The sequence below is a fragment of the Lissotriton vulgaris genome, chromosome 2_1 (assembly GCF_964263255.1).
Source record: "Lissotriton vulgaris chromosome 2_1, aLisVul1.2, whole genome shotgun sequence".
In the NCBI taxonomy this organism is placed as follows: Eukaryota; Metazoa; Chordata; class Amphibia; order Caudata; family Salamandridae; genus Lissotriton; species Lissotriton vulgaris.
The window spans coordinates 406,294,518-406,318,955 of NC_141687.1; the positions used below are offsets into that span (position 1 = coordinate 406,294,518).

Sequence of the window (24,438 nt, forward strand, 5' to 3'; positions counted from 1 at the left end):
CGGTCACATCACTCATCGCACTGTTTAGAGCTATGCTAATTTCCTCTTACTGGAGACTAGCTGTCTCCTTTCTCAGCACAGCTGCAAAGTATTCAACTTTCTCACTTTACACCATACTCTTTGTAGTGATATTGGTGTTGTTTAGAGGTTAATAAGTGGCTGCAGATAGCTTCAGAGGCTAAATAAGTACTTTTAATCCTTTTGGTTATGTTCACCCATGGAAGCTGATTGAAATGCCTTAACACCTTTAAAAACAAGCATTTACAATGCAACGGTTTCGCCTTTGTAAAAGTTAGAGCTATTGCCATTGTAAATGACACATTTTTTATTTGTGTTGGTTTTGAAAACAGATAAATAAATGGCATTGTCATTTACAATGCCAATAGCTTAATCTCTCGCAAATGCGAGACCTATTGCATTTGCACCCACACTTGCACACACAGAGAGCCACCCACACACACACAGAGCCACCCACACACAGAGCCACCTACAAAAAAAGCTAGTCACACACACAGAGCCCCAACACACACAGAGCCCCAACACACACAGAGCCCCAACACACACAGAGCCCCAACACACACAGAGCCCCAACACACACAGAGCCCCAACACACACAGCCCCAACTCACACAGTACAGAAAATAAGTTGAGGATTGTGCACCAACGCTCTGTAAGGAGTACACATTTGCAGGCAGCTGCACACTGTAAAGAATGCATGCTTATTTTGTACATATATATTCAACCTAGCACGTTCACATATTGTAAGCACTCTGCTATGTGACCTATACTGAGCAGACCTATGTCACCAAAATACACTGCAAGCACCCACCTATGTAGCCTATGATGTGCAGTTCAACGACCATGTTCTACACATGAAGCTTTATACCAAAACACACTGCAGGCCCAGGCCCGTCACCACAATACACAGTGTAAAATCAGCTCCACCAGCTGGAAAACAAAAACCTAGCTGCCAACCACAATACTTTTCTGAGCACGCTGACATCTGTGTCATACTGAGCACTCAGCTTGCAGCCACAGGGCATTACGCACATCAACCTAGAGTACAAAACAGAATGCAATCACATACAGTAAACTGTTCGCTATCTGTCGCAAACTGACCAAATCCAATTGTCATACATGATGCACGCAAATCCAGGTGTGACTTACAGCAAACTACAGCCGGCTCTTGCTAACTTTTCTACGCGGTGCACAACCAGTTGTTACTATTTTTGCACAGGAACCTGCTATGCACTGTACAATGCAAGCAGTTGTTACTTTACTTTATGTACATCCATGTGTTACCCATATCCTAGTATGCACAGCTGGATGACAACCACTGTGCAGACAGATGTCACTAATGGTGCACAATCAGCTGTCACTCCTAGTACACTGCACAGCCAGCTGTCACCTGTAAAATGTGCGACTAGGAGTTGCCTACAGTAACTGTTCCCAACCAGCTTCCAACAGTGCACAATCAATCGTCATAAGCAGCACACTTACCCGCCATCCACAGTACAGCTGTCACCTATAGTCCAATTACACAGCCAGCTGTCACCCACCATACACAGTCCTCACTACAGTACACTGGGCCAGGCAAGTGCTGTGAACTGCAATCCACTGCACAACCAGGAGACACGGACAGCGGGAAGGGGGGCGTGAAGGGGCACACTAACAGCGGGAGGAGGGCGGGAACGGGCACACGGACAGCGGGAGGGGTGGCAGGAATGGGCACACGAACAGCGGGAGGGGGGCGGAAATGGGCACACGGACAGCGGGAGGGGGGCAGGAATGGGCACACGAACAGCGGGAGGGGGGGCGGAAATGGGCACACGGACAGCGGGAGGGGGGCGGGAACGGGCACACGGACAGCGGGAGGGGGGGCGGGAACGGGCACATGGACAGTGGGAGGGGGCGGGGAAGTATGCTTTCAGCAGCATGGACAACTTGAGTGTATGAGGGAGGGAAGCAGCAGCATGAAAAACTGGAGGGTGTGAGGGAGGAAAGCAGCAGCATAGACAACTGAAGGCAGGGAAGCAGCAGCAAGGAAAACTCGAGGGACAGAAGCAGCATGGACAACAGGAGGGTGGGAGGAAAGCAGCAGCATGGACAACAGGTTGGAGGGAGGGAAGCAGCAGTATAGACAACAGGAGGGTGGAGGGATTTAAGCAGCAGAATGGACAACTGGAATGTGGGAGGGAAGCAGCAGCATAGACAACGGGAGGGTGGGGGGGATTTAAGCAGCAGCATGGACTACAGTAGGGTGTAAGGGAGGGAAGCATCAGCATGGACAACGGAAGGGTGGGAGGGACGCTAAGCAGTAGCATGGACAACGGGAGGGTGGGAGGAGGGAAGCTGCAGCATGGACAACAGGATGGTGGGAGTGGGAAGCTGCAACATGGCCAACGGAAGGGAGGGAGGTGGGAAGCTGCAACATGGACAACCGGATGGTGGGAGGGGGAAGCTGCAGCATGGACAACGGGAGGGTGGGAGGGAGGGAAAGAAGGAATGAGGGAAGCAGTAGCATGGGCAACGGGAGGGTGGGAGGAGGGATGCTGCAGCATGGACAACAGGTTGGTGGGAGGGGGAAGCTGCAACATGGCCAACGGAAGGGTGGGAGATGGGAAGCTGCAGCATGGACAATGGGAGGGAGGGAAAGAAGGAATGAGGGAAGCGGCAGCATGGACCACGGGAGGGTGGGAGGGAGCAAGGGAGGGAAGCAGCAGTACAGACAACAGGAGGGAGCAACAGTGACAATGAGCAGCACAACGACGGAAAGAAAAACATCAACATAGCGCTTGATTTCTTGCAGTGTCTAAAATGTGGCCACATCTTGACTGCATCCAGTGACATACAACTTTTCTCTGTTTAGTGACATCTCTTCCTCCCCAAGTTAAAGTTTTACTTTTGTTAACGTCTAAGCCATTTTTTTCTTGTGATGAGACAAATGGGAGAGTGTGTGGCGTTGCGGACAGACTTTGGAACAAGGGAACCACATTTGAGTCTCGGCGTCGGTTCAATAAGCAACCTATGATTCTGGGCATATCACATAGTTCAATCATGTCTAATAAATGAATGTGACCATGTGTGTAGTTTTGTTTCCTTATGTAAAGTGCTCCAATACCTCTAGTTCGCGCTATATAAAAAACAGCAGACAAATATAAAAAGGCAAATTATTATATTATACCTGTTCAGTCTATATTGTCAGCTATATTCTTATTCCGCTCTGTCACGTTTCAGAGAATCGTTTCTTCAGTTTTGTTTGTCCTTTTCCGGCAGATTTCTGTAGGTGTTTACTAAGGTAGAGCCCAGCATCCGCTTTGCCACTGTCCCGTCGTCCTCACGCTCTGAGGGAGGTCGTGTGCGAGTGGACACCTCCCATCCTGGGTCAGGGGGAGATGCTAATCTCCCAGGCAGGCATTCCATCCTGTGACGTGCGTCCATGTGACAGCTCGGCGACTCAACAAAGCAGCCGATGCCGACAGCGAATCCAAGTATTTATCGATCCTCTTGTGTGCAAGCAATTATTAACTATGGCGGGCTAGAAAGTTGATTTGCGGATAAATCGATTAAACATCTTTCTTTGCACTTTCAAAATAAATAAAAAAAAACTGGTAATGAGATGCACAAAACGCTGAATGGAATAGCGCTCGATTTCTTGCAGTGTCTGAAATGTGGCCACATCTTGACTGCATCCAGTGACACACACCTTTTCTCAGTTTAGTGACATCTCTTCCTCCCCAAGTTGAAGTTTTACTTTTGTTAATGTCTAAGCCATTTTTTTCTTGAGGAGACAAATGGGAGAGTGTGTGGCGTTGCGGACAGACTTTGGAACAAGGGAACCACATTTGTGTCTCGGCGTCGGATCAATAAGCAACCTGTGATTCTGGGCATATCCCATAGTTCAATCATGCCTAATAAATGAATGTGGCCATGTGGGTAGTTTTGTTTCCTTATGTAAAGTGCTCCAATACCTCTAGTTCGCGCTATATAAAAAACAGCAGACAAAAAAAAATCAGAGTTCAGCAAAAACACGAAGCTTACACCAATCTGTAACAAACTCACTGCAGCCACGAACACGACAACATAAACAAGCTCAGGCGTCGACAGACAAGGGAGAGTCACAGAAGTAGAGCCAGGCAAGGACAGAGGTACACCACCGCTGCATTGACTCCTGCCGTCTGCAGCTCGCAACCGACACCACACTGAGAGGGAAGCTGCAACATGGACAACGGAAGGGTGGGAGGTGGGAAGCTGCAGCATGGACGACAGGATGGTGGGAGGGGGAAGCTGCAGCATGGACAACGGGAGGGTGGAAGTGAGGGAAAGAAGGAATGAGGGAAGCAGCAGCATGGACCACGGGAGGGTGGGAGGGAGCAAGGGAGGGAAGCAGCAGTACAGACAACAGGAGGGAGCAACACTGACAATGAGCAGCACAACGACGGAAAGAAAAACATTAACATAGCGCTAGATTTCTTGCAGTGTCACGGGGCATGTAGAGACGACAGCAACAACACACACAAAGACGTAAAACAAACAGGGAGACGACATGAGACGGGGTACACGTATTTATTTTATTTATTTATGCGATTTTCTATAGCGCAGACTTTACCCGAAGGAGCACCAGTTGGGAAACATAAGGACTTAGAATTACATGCGTTACAAAAAGGATGCACACGGAAAAAAATTGCAAATGTACAAGATGTAAAGTCACACAAGGAGGCGATACACGTGGATTTTCTCTAATATGGTATAAAGGTCTACTGCATATACTGGTGATTGGGGAGCTCTATATACATAGGGAAGGGATAGACATGGATATACTCTAGGAGTCACATAGAAATGGAAGAGAGCACAGCGGTCTACTGCATATACTAGTGATTAGAGTTATCTCTATATACATAGGGAAGGGATATGACTGGATATACTCAAGGGTCACATAGGAACGGTAGATGGTACAAAGATCTACTGCATATGCTAGTGATCAGAGTTATCCCTATAAACAAAAATACACACACATAGTAGAAATCCTCAGGCAGAGTTCCCTTAAGTGGGGTTGTAGGGGGGACGAAGTCACAAAACCAAGGAAGGGTGGGAGGGAATCAAGGGGAGGGAGAGAAGGCAATGCATAAAAGGGAGGAAACATTTGAGGAACATCAAGGGGGAAACGAGGGAAAAAGGTAAAAGACGAAGGAATGGGCAAGAAGACAAGCTGGGGACAAGAGAAAAACGGCCGAGAGCAGCAGCAAAATGGCGGGCAGGAAAAGTGAGGAAGCCCATGAGAGTCTGAGGTCCACAAATACAGTACCTCAAGTGTTTCCCGTACCAGGGTGAATAGTTAAGATCATCCGACACTCCGATGCATCTTATAGGAGTGCCCCTGACCAAAATGAAAGAGCCCTGTTCGGCCTGATGCCTGCTTGTAGACAGAAACGGTTGGTATGAAACATTGTCCTGCAAGGCTTCGATATTCCCTACCACAGTCATGGTGCAGGCATGTGGTATTCCTCAGCACGCTGTGTGGTAGGCTGGCGCGCGCACACCACCATGAGCAGGTCCGTGGAAATCCAGATCAGTCTTGCGTGACCCCGGGGCAGTCTAGTGATGTCGACAGCCTCAGCGCTCCAAGTGTAGGAATGCAGCAATTCTTAAGATCAGGGTCAGCTTTTGGTGTGTGAGGGCAGTGAGAGTTGGGTTCAGAAGCTCAATAGGGGAGCCGTTCGCCAGTTGCAGGTCACCGCCAGCCTCCATTTTAAGGTCAGGCATGCGTGGGAAGGAATATCGTTATGAGGACCGCCTCCCGTGAAATGCCGCTAATGAAGCACCTGTGGTTTTGTAAAGCTTGTGTCAGCCTCTGTGCTGCGACCTTCAACCGTACCTCCTGTTGGGGATTGCAGCTGTCGGCGCTCTTGGCAAGGTTGCGACCGCCATTTTGTACGCCGCCGCCTTCTCCCCCGCACTGCAGATTTTCACCGCTCCCAAGGCACCAGCAACAATCGGAGCAGCCCTGCGAGTGCCCCACACTCTCCGGTTCAGGTAGGGAGCATCGGTGTCGAGGAGAATGCTCTCCAGTGGCCAGGAGCCGGGCCGGAGCAGAGCGTGGACCGGGAGCAGAGGCAGACCCCCGCCGGTTGCTCCGCCCCTCCGCTTAGCGCCCTCCGTACAAACGTACAAACAGGGAGACGACATGAGACGGGGTACACATGCAAATAAAATTATAAACAAAATCCTGCTTACCTGATCGCAAATAACAACAACTTCCTGGCAACTTAAATCTCGCAGACCACTCCGGCTAAAGGCACTTCGAAAAAGACGAAAACATCAAGGGGGGAAAAAAAAAACACCCGCCTACCGCCGCAATGACGTGCTAAAAGGGGCAGGATGAGAAAAAATCGCCTGAACGCCCACGAATCGCCTCGCACAATGACGGATGCCTCTCTCTTCCAATGGCTAGCCTCCATTTATGGAGCTAGCCAATGGAAGACAGAGGCGGAACTAAGGCCACATACTATTCTCATAAGATTTCGCCTGCGCAAAACGCTGCTGCGCAGCTTTCGATAGGTGAAACCTAAAAAAATAAGCTTGTGACACAGAGTCTGGAGTAGCGAAAAAGGTTGAATACTTTGTAGTCTCGTTAAAAAAGGCGTCAGCTACCCTCTTTGAATGAGAAAATTGGTATAGCTGTAAAGATCTCGATCGGTGCTGAAACCTGCATATATACCTTTTGTTGGCAGTAAACGTTGCGTGATTTGCCCAAAATTACCTGTTGTGAAACTTCCTACTGACACTAGAACCGAGTTCATAAGCTGGCACGTTTGCTGGTGTCACTAGCAAGCCAGCTTTCGGTTTTTATTGGTAATTTATGTTAAAAGTACAGTTTGATACAGAAAGAATTACACTTGACTGCTTTTTTCCTTATATCTATGTTTTTAAGGCATGTAACTTCGCTCCAGTAACAAATGTAACTTGAAACAATGTTCGTCCTCTTGTAAAGCGCTCTGATACCTCCGGGTCTAGCCAGCGCTATATAAAACTTTTCAAATAAATGAATAAATGATTTTTGTTGGCAACAGTAAAACAACAAAGGATCTGGGTAGCTTAGTGGACTAATACAGCGACTGTAGGGGCTTGTGATCTCCCTCATGGTCACAGGTTTAAATGCTGGTACCACTTAGCCATTCATCCTTGGGTAAGAATAATCATCTGTTATTCAGTGCCGAGATACCCTTGAATATGCGCTTTACAAATACACATGTTATGATTGTATTTCCTACAACAATAAAAAAAATACATTTCAAACTCGTCCAATGCAATATTTCCGTTGCTAAGTAAAGTTGTGTAAAGCTTTTGAAACTAAGATGCGCTAAGACACTATTTAATGAAATATACTTATAAATGCCTAAACTGTAAGCGTGAACTACTTTTAATTTTCATATATTAAATGACAGAATGTCACACATTTAATAACCTCTCCCTCGTATAACTAATTAAAGGAATGTTATAGGCCTTTTTCTGGATTTCAAACTTATTGTTTTTATACTACAAGGTAATAAGGAGCGTAATTGTGAAACCATATAGTAACACAAGGTCCAAAAATGCCCTTTTGCGTGCCTTTTGTGAAGCACAAGAGAAGCACTTTTTGCCTGTTTGTCAGCTTTACTTTGCCCTATTTTAGGACGTTTTTGTCCTGAAGCTGCTCGTGTAACAAACACAGCGTTATAATGAATCTTTCTCAGTTACTTGCCAGGACAGAGGAGGTGTTTGAAACCTTACCAGAAAGGACAGAAGGGTTGGATGTAAATAGTGTTACTTCTCCTGGCTAATATTTTTATCAGAAAGAAAAACGTTGGTGTTAGATTCCTTACCTTACAATATCCCCAGGCATCAGACTGGATCCGGAAAGTTTTCGTCAGCAGTACCCCTGCGTGTCGATAGGTGTCGTCTGCTGCTCCGAGTTCGTTGTCATCATCGCCGGGATGATGTTGTCGGAGTACTTAGATGCCGCCCTCGTGCGCTGACTTCAGTTCTTCTTTTTTCTGCGCCAGCAAGCGCAGATCCGGGAAGAGCAGTACTCTTAGTCATTTTTTTTTACTAACTAAAGTGCAGGTGCGTGCAAAGAGATGTACACATTTGATAAAACATTAAAACCTTAGCCAAACGGAAGTTACAAAGCCAAATTGCAGAGCCCCATTGTACCAGGTGAAATTCCAAGTTCACCAGTTACCTGTTACGAGTCTTACTCAGTAGGCTTTAATTACAGCTTCTGAGCACTATTTTCTCAAATAGCTTTGTCCTGCCTGCTGCACAGGACACACATACTCCTAATTTTATTAGAACGGAACTGGCATTTGCAATGCAATAGGTCTCGCATTTGTGTAAGTTTAAGATATTTGCATAGTAAATGACAATGCCTTTTATTTACTAAAAACAGCACATAAATTAAAGTGATTGTCATTTACAATGCCAATAGCTCAAACTCTCTGAAATTGGAGACCTATCGCATTGCAAATGCTTGTTTATTATCTCTCTGGTGCAATAAGATGAACTGTTTTACTTGATTACTTTTCACTAATGTTATTACAGATTATGCTGTGCTCTTATATGACTGAGCACTTTTTGATATGGCTTTGAGCACCGTTAAGATCAAGGGTTAATTACCTCGCTGACAGCTGTTTTACTTTTTCAAATCCTTCAGTGAGTTTTACGAAGTGTAAAGAAAAACATCTGTTTCAGAACTGGATGAGATCAATTTAAGGTTGTTGTGTAGTTGTCCAAATGGCCCGTGGGGCAGGACCAGACCAGTAAATCTTGATCTAGGCGAGAGTTTGAAGCAGTCACCGAGGTGAATAAGACGTTTTCTATCAATTCGTTTTAAGCAATAAAGCCCTCTTGAGAACTTTAAAGGCTTAACAGTAATAACTACATGTTGTGCAGGAGGATAACATTTCAGTGGCCATTTATTTTTATATGTGTGGAGCAAAAAAGAAATCTCTATTTTGATACAAATCTAGTAAAAATGACACCTATGGGTCTTTGTACATTTGTGATAAGCATGATGTTGTGAGCAAGACTTGTCGTGCTTTCATGAACTCACTACCATTTAAAACCTTTAGTTTTTGAAAGAGCTATATTTTCTTCTGTGCACTATTTAAAAGCACAGATCTATTGTTTGTGCTCAATATTTTGTAAAAATGAATGGCCAGCATTAGCACGGAAGAGCTGTATGGCTCAAATATAGGTTGGCCTATTTTATTGTAAGGGTTCAAATTTCAGATTGTGCTGTGCTTGTCATCCGCCTGTGGCCATGCTCCAGTCTCTCCATATTTATGATCCTGTTCCAACTAGAAATGCCCACACTGTAAAATGTTCTTCATGTCTCAATGAGCTAGAGTTTCTATGAGGGTTAGCTACTGTTGTGTTGCACCATGGTTTCAAAAAGGGAGATGTCTGCCTCTCCCGTTGCCTCCTTACCCATGGATTGTTGTCGGAGTTACACATTAGAATACTTACTTCACCCGAAATTTTCAAGAACTCCGACACTCAAATGGAGCGTGCTATCCATATGTTAGATGTGAAAAGGAAAATGAAGTATACATTGAAGAGATAAAGGAAACTGGTATATGCACATCTTAGTCTCTTATGCACATGGCAATTCAGTAAACTCTATTGGCATACAGTTCATATTGATATTTATTGAAGAATTACTCCAGTTGAGTTACCAAAAACAAGTGGATTACTTCAGGAGCATCAAAGAGCTCACTCGCCTGCTGTTATTTTTCAAAATGTTATTTTTGTTGGGATCCACAAGGAAGCCACTTGGTAGGCAGTGATGAGCACTTAGGTACTCATGACTCCTCGGATTTGTATGCAAGAGCAGATGCTCAAGTAGGCCTAACATTCCTCAGGAATGTAAGGTGAAGTTAAATCTAAGTATCTATAGTAAATTTAAATACATACAAACTGACATCAGTTTTGTCCAGGTACACAAAACACGTTTTGCTCGTACAGTTCTCATTGCTATCTAATGGAAAACCTCTACCACATTGTAGATACGTTTTGCAATATATATTGCAGATTCACGCTCCACACAATCTAATAAAAAACCTAGCCCACTAGTTCCTAAAATCTGGTGGATGTTAATAGTTCTTTGCAATGTGCAGCCTTGTAGTAACTGCAGCTGGAAAAGATATAGCAATACATTGCTATCATATCTTTAATTCCTACCTTGCCAGTCCTTTATACTGGGCCTTGTGGTGTCCATCCTAGTAAACAATGTCCATCACACCATTGTGGGGCATTCCGCAAACGTGTACTTCATCCATTCCATACGTTGGCAACCTGGGTCTCCCAATGAGAACTGGAAAAATATGATAAGCTTATGAATCTGGGGAGGATTACTTGGTGCCCACCTAATGGTTCTTACATGTAGCACTACAAAACCTTTAATGCAAGGGATCCCTCCCATCCAAATTTGTCCTCCCCAAATTGGCATTTTGTCTGCCTAACCTAAAAAACACAGAAGTGAAATGGCCATAAAAGGGCGTTTGAGGCATGTGGGCTGCTGAATCCATATCTGTGCATAGATTGCCGCCTAGTGTTGGGTCCGGATGATTGCACATTGTTATCCTGGAAGAGACTTCGAAGTATCACGAGATAGGTGGCTCCTCCCCTGGACTACAGTGCGCATGGGCATCCTCTCCATCCTTCAGATTGTTTTTTTCCGCCATTGGGTTCGGATGTACTTTGTCGACTCTAGTTCGGAAACTTTGTATTGACTATTTCCTAAGGCCAAAAGGCCTTCGAAGCGTCAGTATTGTCTCGTTCGGTGCCTGTTTTCTTTCCAGTTCTTCGAACCGGACGTCGGAAGCTGATTCTCGCCTTCGACGCCAAAGGCCCAGACTACGACGACGATGGAACCAAGCCCGTTTAAACGATGCCCCGTCTGTAATTCCAAATACCCCCACATCGATGTGCACCCAGTGTGCAATAAATGTTTGTCCCCCGAGCACGACGAGGCCAGCTGTATGGCCTGCTCGAAGTTCCGCTCCAAGAAGACGCTTAAACTTTGGTGCGCTGCGAGGCAGTCGGCGCAACGGTCGGCACCCGAGCCAGTCAACATTTTCGAGGCCGGTGACGAAGAAGGCGGCGAGTATGACGAAGAAGAAGATTGAGGTTCCCGAAGAACGGTCGGAACCGGCGTCGGAGCATGACTCCAACTTCGAGATGGACGAGCAGACTGAAGAATTCGTTCATGAAGAAGACATCGTCGAGGTAGGGGACAACGAAGGGGCCATCGGAGCCGTCGATGACTACTCCAGTGATGAGCCAGGCCGTACCGCAGTAGCGGGGCCTATAACTGACATTACGCTCCCTTTGGCTCAGGTCGAGGCATCGCCGAAAGGCCTTAGCCAAGATCTTTCTACCCGTTCTATAGCCCCGCGTCCAAGCCAGGCTAAGAACACATCGAAAGAGCCATCGGTCGATTCATCGAAACCATCGGAGCAGAAATCGAAACCGAAACTACTTAAGATGGTGGTTGGTTCGACGTCGACGTCAAAGACTATCGACGGCCCTTCGACGCCGAAAGCGCCTGTCGCCTCGAAGACTGGAGCGTCGAAGCAGAGCTCAACTAGCAAACACGTCACCTCGACGCCGTCGGCATCGACGTCGACGCACAAACATGGCGACAAGGCCAAAGGCCTCCAGGAGAAGAAGGCTGTCGAGCCGAATATCTCAGGACTCAAGCCACTGCTCAGCAAGCACCTCGAGCCGAAGGCCAAAGCCGACCCAAAGCAGCAGGTCTCGTCGACGCCCAAGGCTGGGGATGCTCCACGCCGGGAGCTTTGGTCGATGCCATCAAGCAAGTGTCCTCCTCAAGTGCTAAATCAGCCTGATTCGACTACCACGTCAAGCTCCAAGACAGTCGGACAGACCCCGATTAAGTTCGCCTTCCGCCAACGGCTCGAGCAAAGGAGCTCGACCTCCATAAAGGCGCCGAACCTTCCAGGACGTCGTCGACGCCATCGAAGCCCGCCACAGAACGGGTGGTTTTCCACGAACCCTCGTATGACAACCAGTCGAAACTCTTTATCGACGCGGAATCAGGCAGGCTCACTATCCACAAGCGGAAGATCGCGCCTGAACGTCCTTTGGAGAGTTACAAAATTCCTCTCAAACGAAAAAAGGACTCGGCCACCTCACCAGTTCTCTTCGAGCCCGTTCAGGAATATTCACAGCAAATGGCATATTCTCCAGCACGGAGTGAGGAGGACATGGGGGACGACTATGGTCAAGCGGCCTATGCTTATAATGCTGACACTGATCAGGATGAACCACAACAGTGGTCTGAGGCCATAGATCAGTCTGTGGACCCTGATGATCCACATGCTGCTCCGGATGCTCAGTCCTATAACGTCAAAACATCGCCAACTGAGGACACTGCGGCGTTTAATGCTTTGATTGAAAGGGCAGCACTTAACCATGACGTGGAGATGCATGCGGAGCCAGTGGACGAAGATTTCTTGTTTAACACTTTCTCCACCTCTGAACGTTCCACTAAGACTTTGCCTATGCTTAAAGGGGTCCTCAAGCATGCTGCGGACATCTTCAAGGAACCCACAAAAGCTAGGGTTATTAACCCATGTATTGAGAAAAAGTACAGGCCTGCTCCAGTGGACCCCACCTACATCAAAGGCCAGCTCCCCTTGGACTCACTTGTAGTGGCCAATGCCCGCAAGAGGGCAAATTTACAAACCAGTGGTGATGCTCCGTCTCCGGACAAAGAATCGAAGATTCTGGAGGCGTCAGGGAAACGAGTGGCAGTGCAGGCTGCAAATATTTGGAGGATTTCCAATACAGAGGCCCTGTTGGCTAGATACGACAGGGCACACTACGACACCCTAGAACAGTTGTTGCAACACCTGCCTGATATGTACAAAGAGGGAGCAGAGATGATTATACAAGAAGTAAAACTGATTTCTAATGCGTCCATCAAGTGCGCACTGGACGCAGCAGACACAGCAGCTAGGGCCATAAACACTAGTGTGATGCTGAGATGTCATGCATGGCTCCGCATCTCTGGTTTCAAGCCCGAGATTCAAACTACTCTGCTCAATCAGCCGGTTAACCCGGACTTCCTTTTTGGTCCCGAGGTAGACACAACACTCGAGAAAATAAAGAAAGACACTGAGACAGCCAAATCCATGGGGGCTCTGCAATCTCAGCAGTTTCGGGGCAGTTCCTTTCGTCGCTCCGGTAATAGGGGAGCCTCGAGAGGACAGGCTCTGCAGCAGGCGCAGTACACCAAAGGCAGCACGCAATCCACCTACACAAAGAATACCAGGGGTGGATACCGTGGGAACAGCGCCAAAGGCAGAGGACGTGGCAATAACAACGCCAGATCCTCCGCCCCCAACAAACAGTGACGCCCTGTCACTGCCCCCCGACCATCTAACACCTGTCGGGGGAAGACTCCAGCAGTTCCTGCCAGTCTGGGAAAGCATTACCACGGACAGGTGGGTGAGACAACTTATCCGTTACGGCTATTGTCTAGAACTAACCTCCACCCCCCCCCCAACATACCCCCAAGGCACCGTCCTATGTCCGCAGAGTACACGCACTTATTGCAGCAAGAAGTACTCTCCATGCTGCAAAAAGGGGCAATAGAACTCGTGCCTGCAGAAGAGCGAGGTACAGGGGTGTACTCTCTGTACTTCTTGATCCCAAAAAAGGACGGATCCCTGCGGCCCATTCTAGACCTCAGACCCCTCAACCAATACATCCTTTCAGAACACTTTCATATGTTAACCTTACAGCAGGTCCTGCCGTTGCTCAGTCAGGGCGACTTCCTAGCAACACTGGACCTCAAGGATGCATATTTCCACATTCCCATTCACCCAAGTCACAAGAAATATCTCAGGTTCACCATCGACAATCAGCATTACCAATTCAAGGTTCTGCCTTTTGGGGTCACCACTGCCCCCAGAGTGTTCACCAAGTGCTTAGCGACCGTGGCTGCGCACCTTCGCAGACAACATATCCACGCCTATCCCTACCTGGACGACTGGCTCGTTCAGGCCAAGTCAGCCCAGCAGTGTGCCAGCCACATGTCGCGCACAATTCACCTCCTTCACAGTCTGGGGTTCTCACTCAACTACACAAAGTCACACCTGCAGCCAGCCCATGTGCGACAGTACCTAGGGGCCACCTTGAACACTGACGGCGACAGCGCAGCCGAACTCTGCCAGGGTCGACAGCATGCAGCTGCTCATTCGGAGGTTCAGGCCTCAACAATCACTCCCAGTGCAGGTGTTCATGCAACTGATCGGTATGATGGCATCCTGCATATTCATAGTCCCGCACGCGAGACTGCACATGCGTCCCCTTCAAGAATGCTTGGCACAACAGTGGAACCAGGCTCATGGGCATCTAAAAGACCTAGTGTTGGTGACCGGTCGTGCTTACAACTCTCTGCATTGGTGGAATCCACAAAACCTTTGCAGGGGAAGACCGTTCCAAGAGCCTGTCTCACAGATAGTGCTAACGACGGACGCATCTCTCCAAGGTTGGGGAGCGCATGTCCTCCATTACACGGTGCAGGGACTATGGACGACACAACAGCAGAAGATGCATATCAACCTGTTAGAGCTGATGGCAATCTTCATGGCACTGAAAGCGTTCAAGTTGCACCTGTGCAACAAGGTCGTGTTGATCCGGACGGACAACATGACTGCCATGTATTACATCCAGAAACAGGGAGGCACACACTCCCCGCAGCTATCTCACCTAGCCAAGAGCATGTGGAAGTGGGCCATTCAGAGGAACATCTTCCTCATGGCGGAGCATCTCCCGGGAGTAGACAACCAGATGGCGGACCTGCTCAGCAGGCACAGTCATCAGATGCACGAGTGGGAAATCCACCCCTCGGTACTCAAGCCATACTTCCAGCAGTGGGGTCATCCAGAGATCGGCCTCTTCGCCACAAAAGAGAACGCAAAATGCCAAAGCTTCGCCGCCAGGTTCCCACACCCGCAGTCTCAGGGCAATGCAATATGGATGAACTGGTCAGGCAGATTTGCGTACGCTTTTCCCCCAGCCCCACTCATACCGCTGGTGGCGCGCAAACTGCAGCAGCACTCCATGACGCTCATCTTGGTTGCTCCAACGTGGGCACGGCAGGCTTGGTACACCACGTTCCTGGAACTTTCAGTGGTGCCTCACCAGCGGCTGCGCCTTACTCCCAGCCTCCTCACTCAGAGCCATGGACCCATTCAGCACCCAGATCCTCAACAGTTGAGCCTAGCGATTTGGCTCCTGAGGTCATAGAGTTTGGCTACCTCAACTTGCCCCCTGAGTGTATGAACATCATCAAGGAGGCAAGGCGGCCTACAACCAGGGCGTGCTATGCAGCCAAATGGAAACGATTTGTCATTTACTGTTCCAACAATAACATTAATCCGCTAGATGCATCCACGCAGAACATCATATGTTACCTACTGCATCTGTACCAATGCAACCTAGCATATAGTTCCCTCAGGAAACATTTGGCTGCTATAGCCGCTTATCTTCAGAACAGACAGCACCTTTCACTTTTCAGAGTGCCTGCCATCAAAGCCTTTTTGGAAGGCCTTAAAAGAGTGATCCCTCCCAGACACCCTCCTTCGCCTGTCTGGAATCTAAATATCGTTCTCACCAGGCTCATGGGACCCCCCTTTGAGCCTCTCCATTCTTGTGAGATACAGTATCTTACTTGGAAAGTGGCCTTTCTAATAGCCATCACATCGCTGCGAAGAGTCAGCGAGCTTCAAGCCCTCACAATTCAAGAGCCATACCTACAAATTCATGCTAATAGGATGGTGCTGCGCACCAACCCCAAGTTCATGCCAAAGGTAATCTTGCAGTTCCACATTAATCAAAACATTGAACTGCCAGTTTTCTTTCCAAACCCTGACTCAGTGGCAGACAGAGCACTGCACACCTTCGATGTCAAAAGAGCTCTCCTGTATTACATCGACAGGACAAAGGACTTTCGCAAAACTAAACAACTGTTTGTTGCCTTCTCTCCACAACATAAAGGCAACCCTATTTCCAAATCGGGTATAGCCAGGTGGATAGTTAAATGCATTCAAATCTGCTATCAAAATGCTAAACGCACTTTAACAGTTCCCCCAAGAGCGCATTCCACACGCAAGCTAGGGGCATCCATGGCTTTCCTGGGTAACATTCCTCTAGAGGATATATGTAGAGCAGCCACATGGACCACCATACATACATTTACCAAATACTACTGCGTAGATGTACACTCCAAACAGCAAGCGGCTGTAGGACAGGCTGTTCTCAGAACTCTCTTTCAGACTGCTGCAGCTGGCACGGGCAACCGCCGATAAGGAGGTAACTCCTATTTATTCTATGCACAGATATGAATTCAGCAGCCCACATGCCTCGAACAGAATACGCTACTTACCAGTATGCATCTGTTTTTGGCATGTAGGGCTGCTGACATTCATATCGCCCACCCTCCTCCCCGGTGCCTGTCGCAGCTGTAGCACTCAGAATCATTCTCAGGCATGGTCATCACTTACTGTATTACACTCCATCTCTGCCACAATGGCGAAAAACAATCTAAGGATGGAGAGGATGCCCATGAGCACTGTAGTCCAGGGGAGGAGCCACCTATCTCGTGATACTTCGAAGACTCTTCCAGGACAACAATGTGCAATCATCCGGACCCAACCTAAGGCGACGATCTATGCACAGATATGAATGTCAGCAGCCCTACATGCCAAAAACAGATGCATACTGGTAAGTAGCATATTCCTTATCTCACTGGCCACAAAGTAACAATAATTCATTATAAAAAAAAGTCTGGATAAGGCATCACATTCTGCTTGAAAATGTTTAGTAAAAAAGTGAGAGATAGAAGAAAAAAATTTGAAGGGTTGTGTAGCCAGGGAGGATAATTCACGGATAATAATTGTTGCAGTTAATAAGTAACCTTTAAAGCGCTTCTTAAAGTGTGATTCTGTTGCATCAGCATGGGTTTAGCCCTTGGGGATATGGAATTGTTGATTATCTTTACAGTTGGTTATTTGATGGCTGAAACTACGGAGGTGGGTCTTTTGGTCACTTATGAAGTTGACCAATGTGATGTACCTCTGTAAGAAATTGATTTTTGATTGTGTTTTCCGCACCCTGTGTTTAATTGCTGTAATGTCCTGAGTTTTTGTAAATACATCTACAATTATGAAATTCAAGATACTAGTTTTTTTTCTATTGACTTTTTTTTGTTTTGTGTCTAGTCTGCAGATAAGCACCGAGCTCTTGAAGAAACCAAAGCCTACACAACTCAGTCCTTAGCAAGTGTAGCTTACCTGATCAACACACTAGCCAACAATGTTCTTCAAATGCTGGATATCCAAGCATCTCAGCTTCGACGGATGGAATCTTCGATTAACCATATTTCTCAGGTGAGAGATCATTTTTCTTACTAATACTTTGTACTCTAATCTGGGTTGCGTTTCTTTTTTGTATTGCCAACGTAATTGTGATCTCAGTTTGATGTCACAAAAAATAGACTGTACAACTTCTCTGAAAAGTGCAATTTGTTTCTTTAGGTCTCGCTGAAGCAATGCGTAAGCATTGTTTTCGGCGAGATTATAGTAAGCTGATTTCCAAACTCTACCCACTGCGGATCACATACAGTTGATGTGAGAGCCAGGTGCGTGCACAGGAATTCGCTCCCCCTACCCCTCCCACAAAGCAAGACGAGAACATCAAAGCCATTTGCCAGCAGCCACTTCAAGCGCTCCACAGGTCATAAACAGGACCATCTGCGCGTGAATCAGAATAATGGCATGGTTGCCCAGCCCCCTTCCGAGCGCTGCCTTTCCTCTGCTCCGCTTCAACTGGTGCCAAATGGAGAAACTATTGCATCCGTTCACACCACCATAGACGAAAAGCAATGACTGAAACTTGGCAACACGTCTTTTCAACACTTGCACCAAAGTTCTGCTGATTACCCTCCCCCTCTAATCTATGCCCTTTCCCTCCTCCCCTTCCCTCTGTCTCTTCCCTGACTCCGTTCATAGTCTCTCCCTTTCCATTCGATCTTTTAAGCTCCCTCCTCCCCTTCCACTCTTACTCTCACCCTTCTCTTCCCTCTGCCGACACCCCTGTGCCCCAGATACCGATGCCTCTCTTCTCTTTTACTTTTTTTCTTACTTTTTGAGTTGGGAGTCAGACCTATTACCCCCCGCCACAACAATGCCGAGAGCTTGTTTCTCTACCCTATTACTCTTCCCCCAACAGCAAAAGTTCACATAAAAGATAACGAGTCAACCTAGAGCATTTGAGTAAGAGCGTTACACAACACCACATTTTCACAACATAGACAAGTACAGTTGACAACTGCTCTCAGCAGCATAGGTATACGCTTTCTAGCACCTAGATGCTGAAACGTGGGAGGAACCGAAAGGAGTTGTCACATCTGAAGTTATTCCTGTTGAAACGTTTTCCGAGTTTTTATTTTTTTTAAATCATCGATGGGCTTACACACAACACATTTTATACTTTTAAAGATGCGAAAGAAAAGCAATGACTGAAACTTGGCAACACGTCTTTTCAACATGTGCACCGAAGTTCTGCTGATTAATGACAACTGAGAAATGGCCTTAGAGCCGAAAGTGTACTTGGGATGGGAAACAATCGAAATTAAACTATTCAATTGAGAAGACACTGTAACCTATTGAAATTCTTTATTGCACAATTCTAAAGTGCATTTTTGATTGACACCTGACGTGGATGAACATTTTTTTAAAACTTGTCAATGAAAATTAACGAGCACTTTTCTTGAAATCACACTTGAACGTGGCATATGTAAAACAAAACAAAGTTTTATAGCTGTACAAGCCTGTTGCTAGATGTTCGTGTACTTTGAGACACTCATTGAGGTTCAGTGTTTGGGGTGTGGTGTGCTTCTGGACCAATGAACCCCACCCACTCCTGGCCCAGCAAATGTCAAACAGTGTAAAAATACTTACAGCCGTACAGGTCCGCCTGAACATTCTTCTACACTTTTTTGCCATTCACAAAATCGGTCGAACAGAGGCCTGGACTTAGTATACAATTCAACACTTTGGGCAGGCAGAGCCGAATGTGCTAAACAAATATATTTATTTTCTCCGCTGGGAAAACATTTTCTCTGTCAAAACGTGTACCTTTTAACATTCATTCTCCTTCCTGGTATCACAAAAAGTGTATTTATTTGTTGTCATTCACCATAAAAACATATACAGTTTCACTTGTAAAAATGCACTTTTTATAGTTTCTTCCATGGAATGCAAAGTTTATGTTTCTGGCACATAGTTTATATCTTAGGGCTCTCCGGAGGCATGCTATAACCTTCCTTGGGGGGTCAAGGTAATTCAGTGTAACCAGAAGCCCCTGGAATTAAGCAATTCTGCAACCTTTTCTGCGTAACTATGGATTTGCCACACTTGCCGTCATCTGCATAGTTTGTAGATTTTAATAAAAAATAGTTTGTAGCTCTGTCAGTTTAAAAGTGACTAAAAACGCTACCACTCGTGTTGCCGAGCCGTGATAGACCATTTATCACGCGAGGGAAGGTTACCTTTCAGTTGCTGATTACTGTATTAAGGTGTTAAACTGATATTAATGACTTCCTCCACCCTCACACCCCCTCAATCTCACACCCTCTCACACTCTCTCACACCCTCACACCGCCTTACCCTCACACACCCTCACACCCTCACACCCTCACCCTCACACCCTCACTCACCCTCACACGCCCCTCACTCACCCTCACACCCTCTCATTCACCCTCACACCCTCTCACCCCCTCACCCTCTCACCCTCACCCTCTCACCCTCACAGATCCTCACTCACCCGCACACACCCTCACCCACTCTTACCCCCCTCAACCCCCCTCACAACCTCACCCCCATCAACCTGGTTCAAATATGTTCTCTCAATGTTTCAAGCTTTATTACAAATGTAACAAAAAGATGTTAATATTTCATTTCTGTTCTTGGATTTTCGTCACAATAAAATACACTGAACATAATCTTCACAAGTTATTTACAAAACTTTAAGCTATTGCCATTATAATTTACAATAACTTTTCTTTAAGTATTAATTATTGAATACAAATTAAAAACCATTGTTATTTGTAATATCAGTACATGTAAGTCCCGTAAATACAACACATATTGCATTACAAATGCTATAGGTGTAACATTTGCTAAAGTTATAACTATTGCCATTGTAAATTACAAAGCTACTAATTTCGCTATTTTCAAAAACAAAACCTAAATAAAAAATTTGACATTTACAATACCAATAGCTCAAACATTCTAATGCCAGACCTATTACATTGCAAATGCTTGTTTTGTACGGTAGTCCTGTTGAGTGTTTCCATATTATGCATTCATTCATTGAATACACGTATTTGTTTGGTTTATTTGGAAGATTACTCAGCCATTCGCTACCTTGACGAGTCACCCGAGGATCTTTCCAAACACTGGTTGATTGGAATTCATGTACAGTCTCCAATGTCTTTAGCAATTGCATTACGAGTGGATCATATGCGTAGACCTTGAAGTTGATCCCCTTTCAGCATTTTATTTTACACCATGGTTTCTTTAGATTCTCAGCAAGTTGGGATTTATTTTTTTAAAATAATAATCCTTTTTATTATAACCATAACCTGCTGTTACAATATTACATAATTGACGTTTTCCGACCGCACCAGAATACATGTACACATTTTAAAAGCAATCCTCCCCAGCACATAACTGTGTTGCCGTTCCTACCACTTCCCATGTTCAAATTTATTCCATCAGATCTTTCACCCGGGGCTCAGGTGGCGTGATTGGGTTGCCTCTGTAATGATTCCACTTGCTCCAGATCTTTCCCCACTTACTCGGGCATCCTTATCTGCCACCATGCACCAGTCCATATCTCTCTTCCATTCTCCCAACGATGGAGTCACCTCCAAGCCCCACGCCCGTGCTATGTTCCTTTTGGCGATCATTAGGGAAAATGTCACCCGAGTTTGGTCCCCACTCCTCTGGTCGGTCGCCTTCCATACATTCAGGAGACACCATTTAGGTTCGCAATGTAACTCGTTTTCATACACTCGACTCATGCATTGAACTATTGTAGCCCAATATTCCTGAATTTTGGGGCAGGCCCATATTATGTGATGAATGTGCCCACCGAATTACAGCTCGTTCGTCAGGAAGCGTCCGTTATTTTCCCCATCTTTACTAATGTGGTGCATGCAATATAGACTGTGAAGTATTTTAAGTTGGACTAGGCGAAACCGGGCCCGGATCGCCTCATCACGGTGAGACACTATTGCCTCCTGCCACTCCTCGTCCTGCCAGTCCGGGATATCGGTTTCCCATTTTACTTTTAATTGGGTTAAACTGTCAGGAGGAGTGTGATTAATTCGTTTTTTATTTGTTAACGAGATTGCCTTTTTAGTTCGATGTTCCCCCAGTAATCTGTTTTTTGAGGGGGAACGATTGTGGAAGCGAGTTTCCCCCTGGAAGGGCTGGCTGCAGGGCATGGCGCAGTCACAGATATCGAAACGCCTCCAAGGGAGCCAAATCATAGTCTTCCGTAATTCAGCAAAAGGCTTCCCTCCTCACATCTCGGACTGTCGACACACCCCCAAGGTCCTACTTATCAAAGCCCTGCAAGTTAGGAATTTTTATCAAGAAGGGCGCACCAGAAACCTAAATTGATCAGCTCTAAAAGTGCACAAAACAGCTGGATTATAAATGCTTAACAAATTCATGCTAGCCTAAATTCTTTTATTTGATTAAAAATGAGAAATCGCTTTCCAGAGTTGTTTAAAAAAAAAATCTAATAAAGCCCTGTATTTTGAATTTGCAACATTGGTATTCCCTCCTGCTCCCCATCAATCACACGTTGGTATCTCCTACAATGGTTACAGAGACGTTCCACTTGAATTGGCTTTGAAACGAACGGAGACATTTTTGCCCAGATATTTCTAGCTGAAAAGTTACTTGTGACCTCATGAAAGCGTCTCTAGGAGAAGTCCGGGTTATCTCCGTTTTTATTTTGCTGATGAACAGGACGAGGCAAATTGCGTGTATAGGATGGCAGGGATTACAGAGAAGATTTTGCAGAGACTTCCGCAGCTGTTAAGGACTTCAAGTGTACAGAACAAATGCAGACATTTCCACGGCATTCCGAAGTTTTGCCCTGAAATGTGTTTCTAGTAGTAGTACACTTAGGAAAATTTTAATTACGCCAAAGTAAACGGACCAATATTGGTAATTCAGCTTTACTCTTGTGGCACCCAATTAAAGAAATTTACACAAATGCGCCTACTTACAATACTGTAATTTGGGGCAAATAAAACTAACATAGGAGCACAAACATTTAAATTGGCGAGTTGCTGCTGTTCGTGTCCTGCTGCAATAAATGATATTTTGTTAGCACTAAATGCACCCTCTGGCAATTTTGAACGTGAGGGGGCACTTTGCGCTAAGAAAATAGCACTAAAGACCGGGTTATGCTCCTTTCTTAATTTTGCTATAATAAACGCATAATTCTGCTACTGCAAATTACACGAGTCATGCCCACCCCATGTTAGCAAAGTCTGCTGATGCCAAAACCACTTTAGTTTGTTACGGATGAAGGCTTCTCTGTGCGTCAGAAGTAGGCTAATAATGGTTTATCCTTAAAAACTTTTTACTGAACTATACCTTCTTATCAATAACCGTGTGTTGTGTCTTGTGAAAGCAGGCAGTACCCTAAGCCGGTCTGTGTTTTCATTCTCATTTACGATTTGGATTTTTTCCTAAGTGCGAATTACTTTTGGGGCATTTTGTTTTATTGCACACTACATGCAATATTTTGTAAAGAGGGTCTATATCAAGAGATCCTGTATAGTTCACGGCATTCATAACTGTCCCACTGCCTGCATTGCTTACCTGATCTGATATAGACCATTAGTTGTAGATTTCTTACCTTAGAATTTCCCCGAGCTGCAGTCTGGATCTGGAGATATGCTTCAGCACTACCCCTGCATGTCGTTAGGTTGCGTTCAGTTGGCTCTGCGTCCACCGCCGCCATTGCGGGTGCCTGGGATGAGTTCTTTGGAGGCCACGCTCACTTTCTCCACCACTCTTACAGGAGACGCGTTTGCGTCTCCTGGCGCACTACTGGTTGAGGAATGAAGCAATCTTGGATACTGAGGGAGTGTGTGTGTGTTTGTGTGTGTCTGTCTGTCTCCTCAAAACCTAATTATTTTAGGTGATTAAAAAAGGGCATATGCACTCGTAAATTACATCTTTGTCTGTATTTTTCACAAAAAATTCGTTGCAGTGTAAACCATGCACCATAGTTCAGTTGCTGCCTTGTGCTACCAGCATTTTCGCGTGATGCTTTTGATAAAATATCCCACTGTAATCAGTGAGCTAGTGAAATGTTATGATAAAGTAATTTCTTTTTGTTACCATACAATAAGTATTTTTCTTTCACAGTACTTGTCCTCATTGGAATAAAGTATTAATAATGTATTTCACAGGGGTGCTGCTATTGTGCCAGGCTTTGTTAACCATAGGATTTGATAATGTGTCCTGAAATATTTGTTTTTGGTCTAACTCAACAGTGCAGTTTGTGCTTCATCTAAAGAGATGAACAGAGCGAGCGTTTAGATGGACTACTAAGAGAGCCTTTGACTTCGCCAACATGTTGATTGTTTCGAGTCTGGCATGTGATTAGGCAGACACGTGCTGCCATTGAAAAAGAGTGCTTGCACTGCACTTTGTGCCTTGCAGAAGGGCTTTTGAGATTTACTGCAGGTCTGAATTGTTCATGGTGGGAAATCACTGATCAAGGCTATGGGCCTGATCTGTGGATTATGAAAAGTTGTGACAAATGCAGAGGCCTCACATATTTATTGTGAAAAGCATATGTTAAAGCCAATAAGCATTTAAAAGTAGTTATTACAACATGTTAAAGCGTGTGGAGAGGCAGTTTGTTAGAATCTCACAAAGTGTATTAACAGAGGTTTTGGTGTTGGTTATGCCTCACCCTTACAGTCCTCACCCAGTCTCCCTGCTTTATGGTACGAGCTAGGCATTTGATGATCTATCTCACCCAGTGCGCACATGCAATTTCCTCCTCCACCCACTTGTGCAACACTGCAGTGCTACGGTTTCCAGATACCCCCTGAGCTGGGCCCCACCTGGGATGGGCTGGGCCTACTAAGAATCTACATCTGACCGCTTGTTGGGAGCTCTGGCCCCAGCACTTGGTTTTTATCCAGCACACAGCCTGCTACATCATTGTATCATTATGTTTAACCTTTCCTGCCCCATAGAATGAGGGGTGCACTCTGCCTAATTGCACCTCTTCCAAGTCTTCCGTTGCTTTTAAAAGAGCT

The 24,438-nt window shown here is 45.9% G+C and overlaps 1 protein-coding gene across 6 annotated transcripts in view; it reads left to right on the forward strand.

Annotated features, from left to right (window-relative positions):
• Positions 1-24,438, forward strand: part of ABI2 (abl interactor 2) — an 868,092-nt gene that overhangs the window by 154,517 nt on the left and 689,137 nt on the right. For all 6 annotated transcript variants that reach the window (XM_086955293.1, XM_086955294.1, XM_086955290.1 and 3 more), the window contains exon 2: positions 17,294-17,461. In XM_086955293.1, coding sequence (XP_086811419.1) covers positions 17,294-17,461 — 168 coding nt within the window. The remainder of the gene's footprint in view (positions 1-17,293; positions 17,462-24,438) is intronic.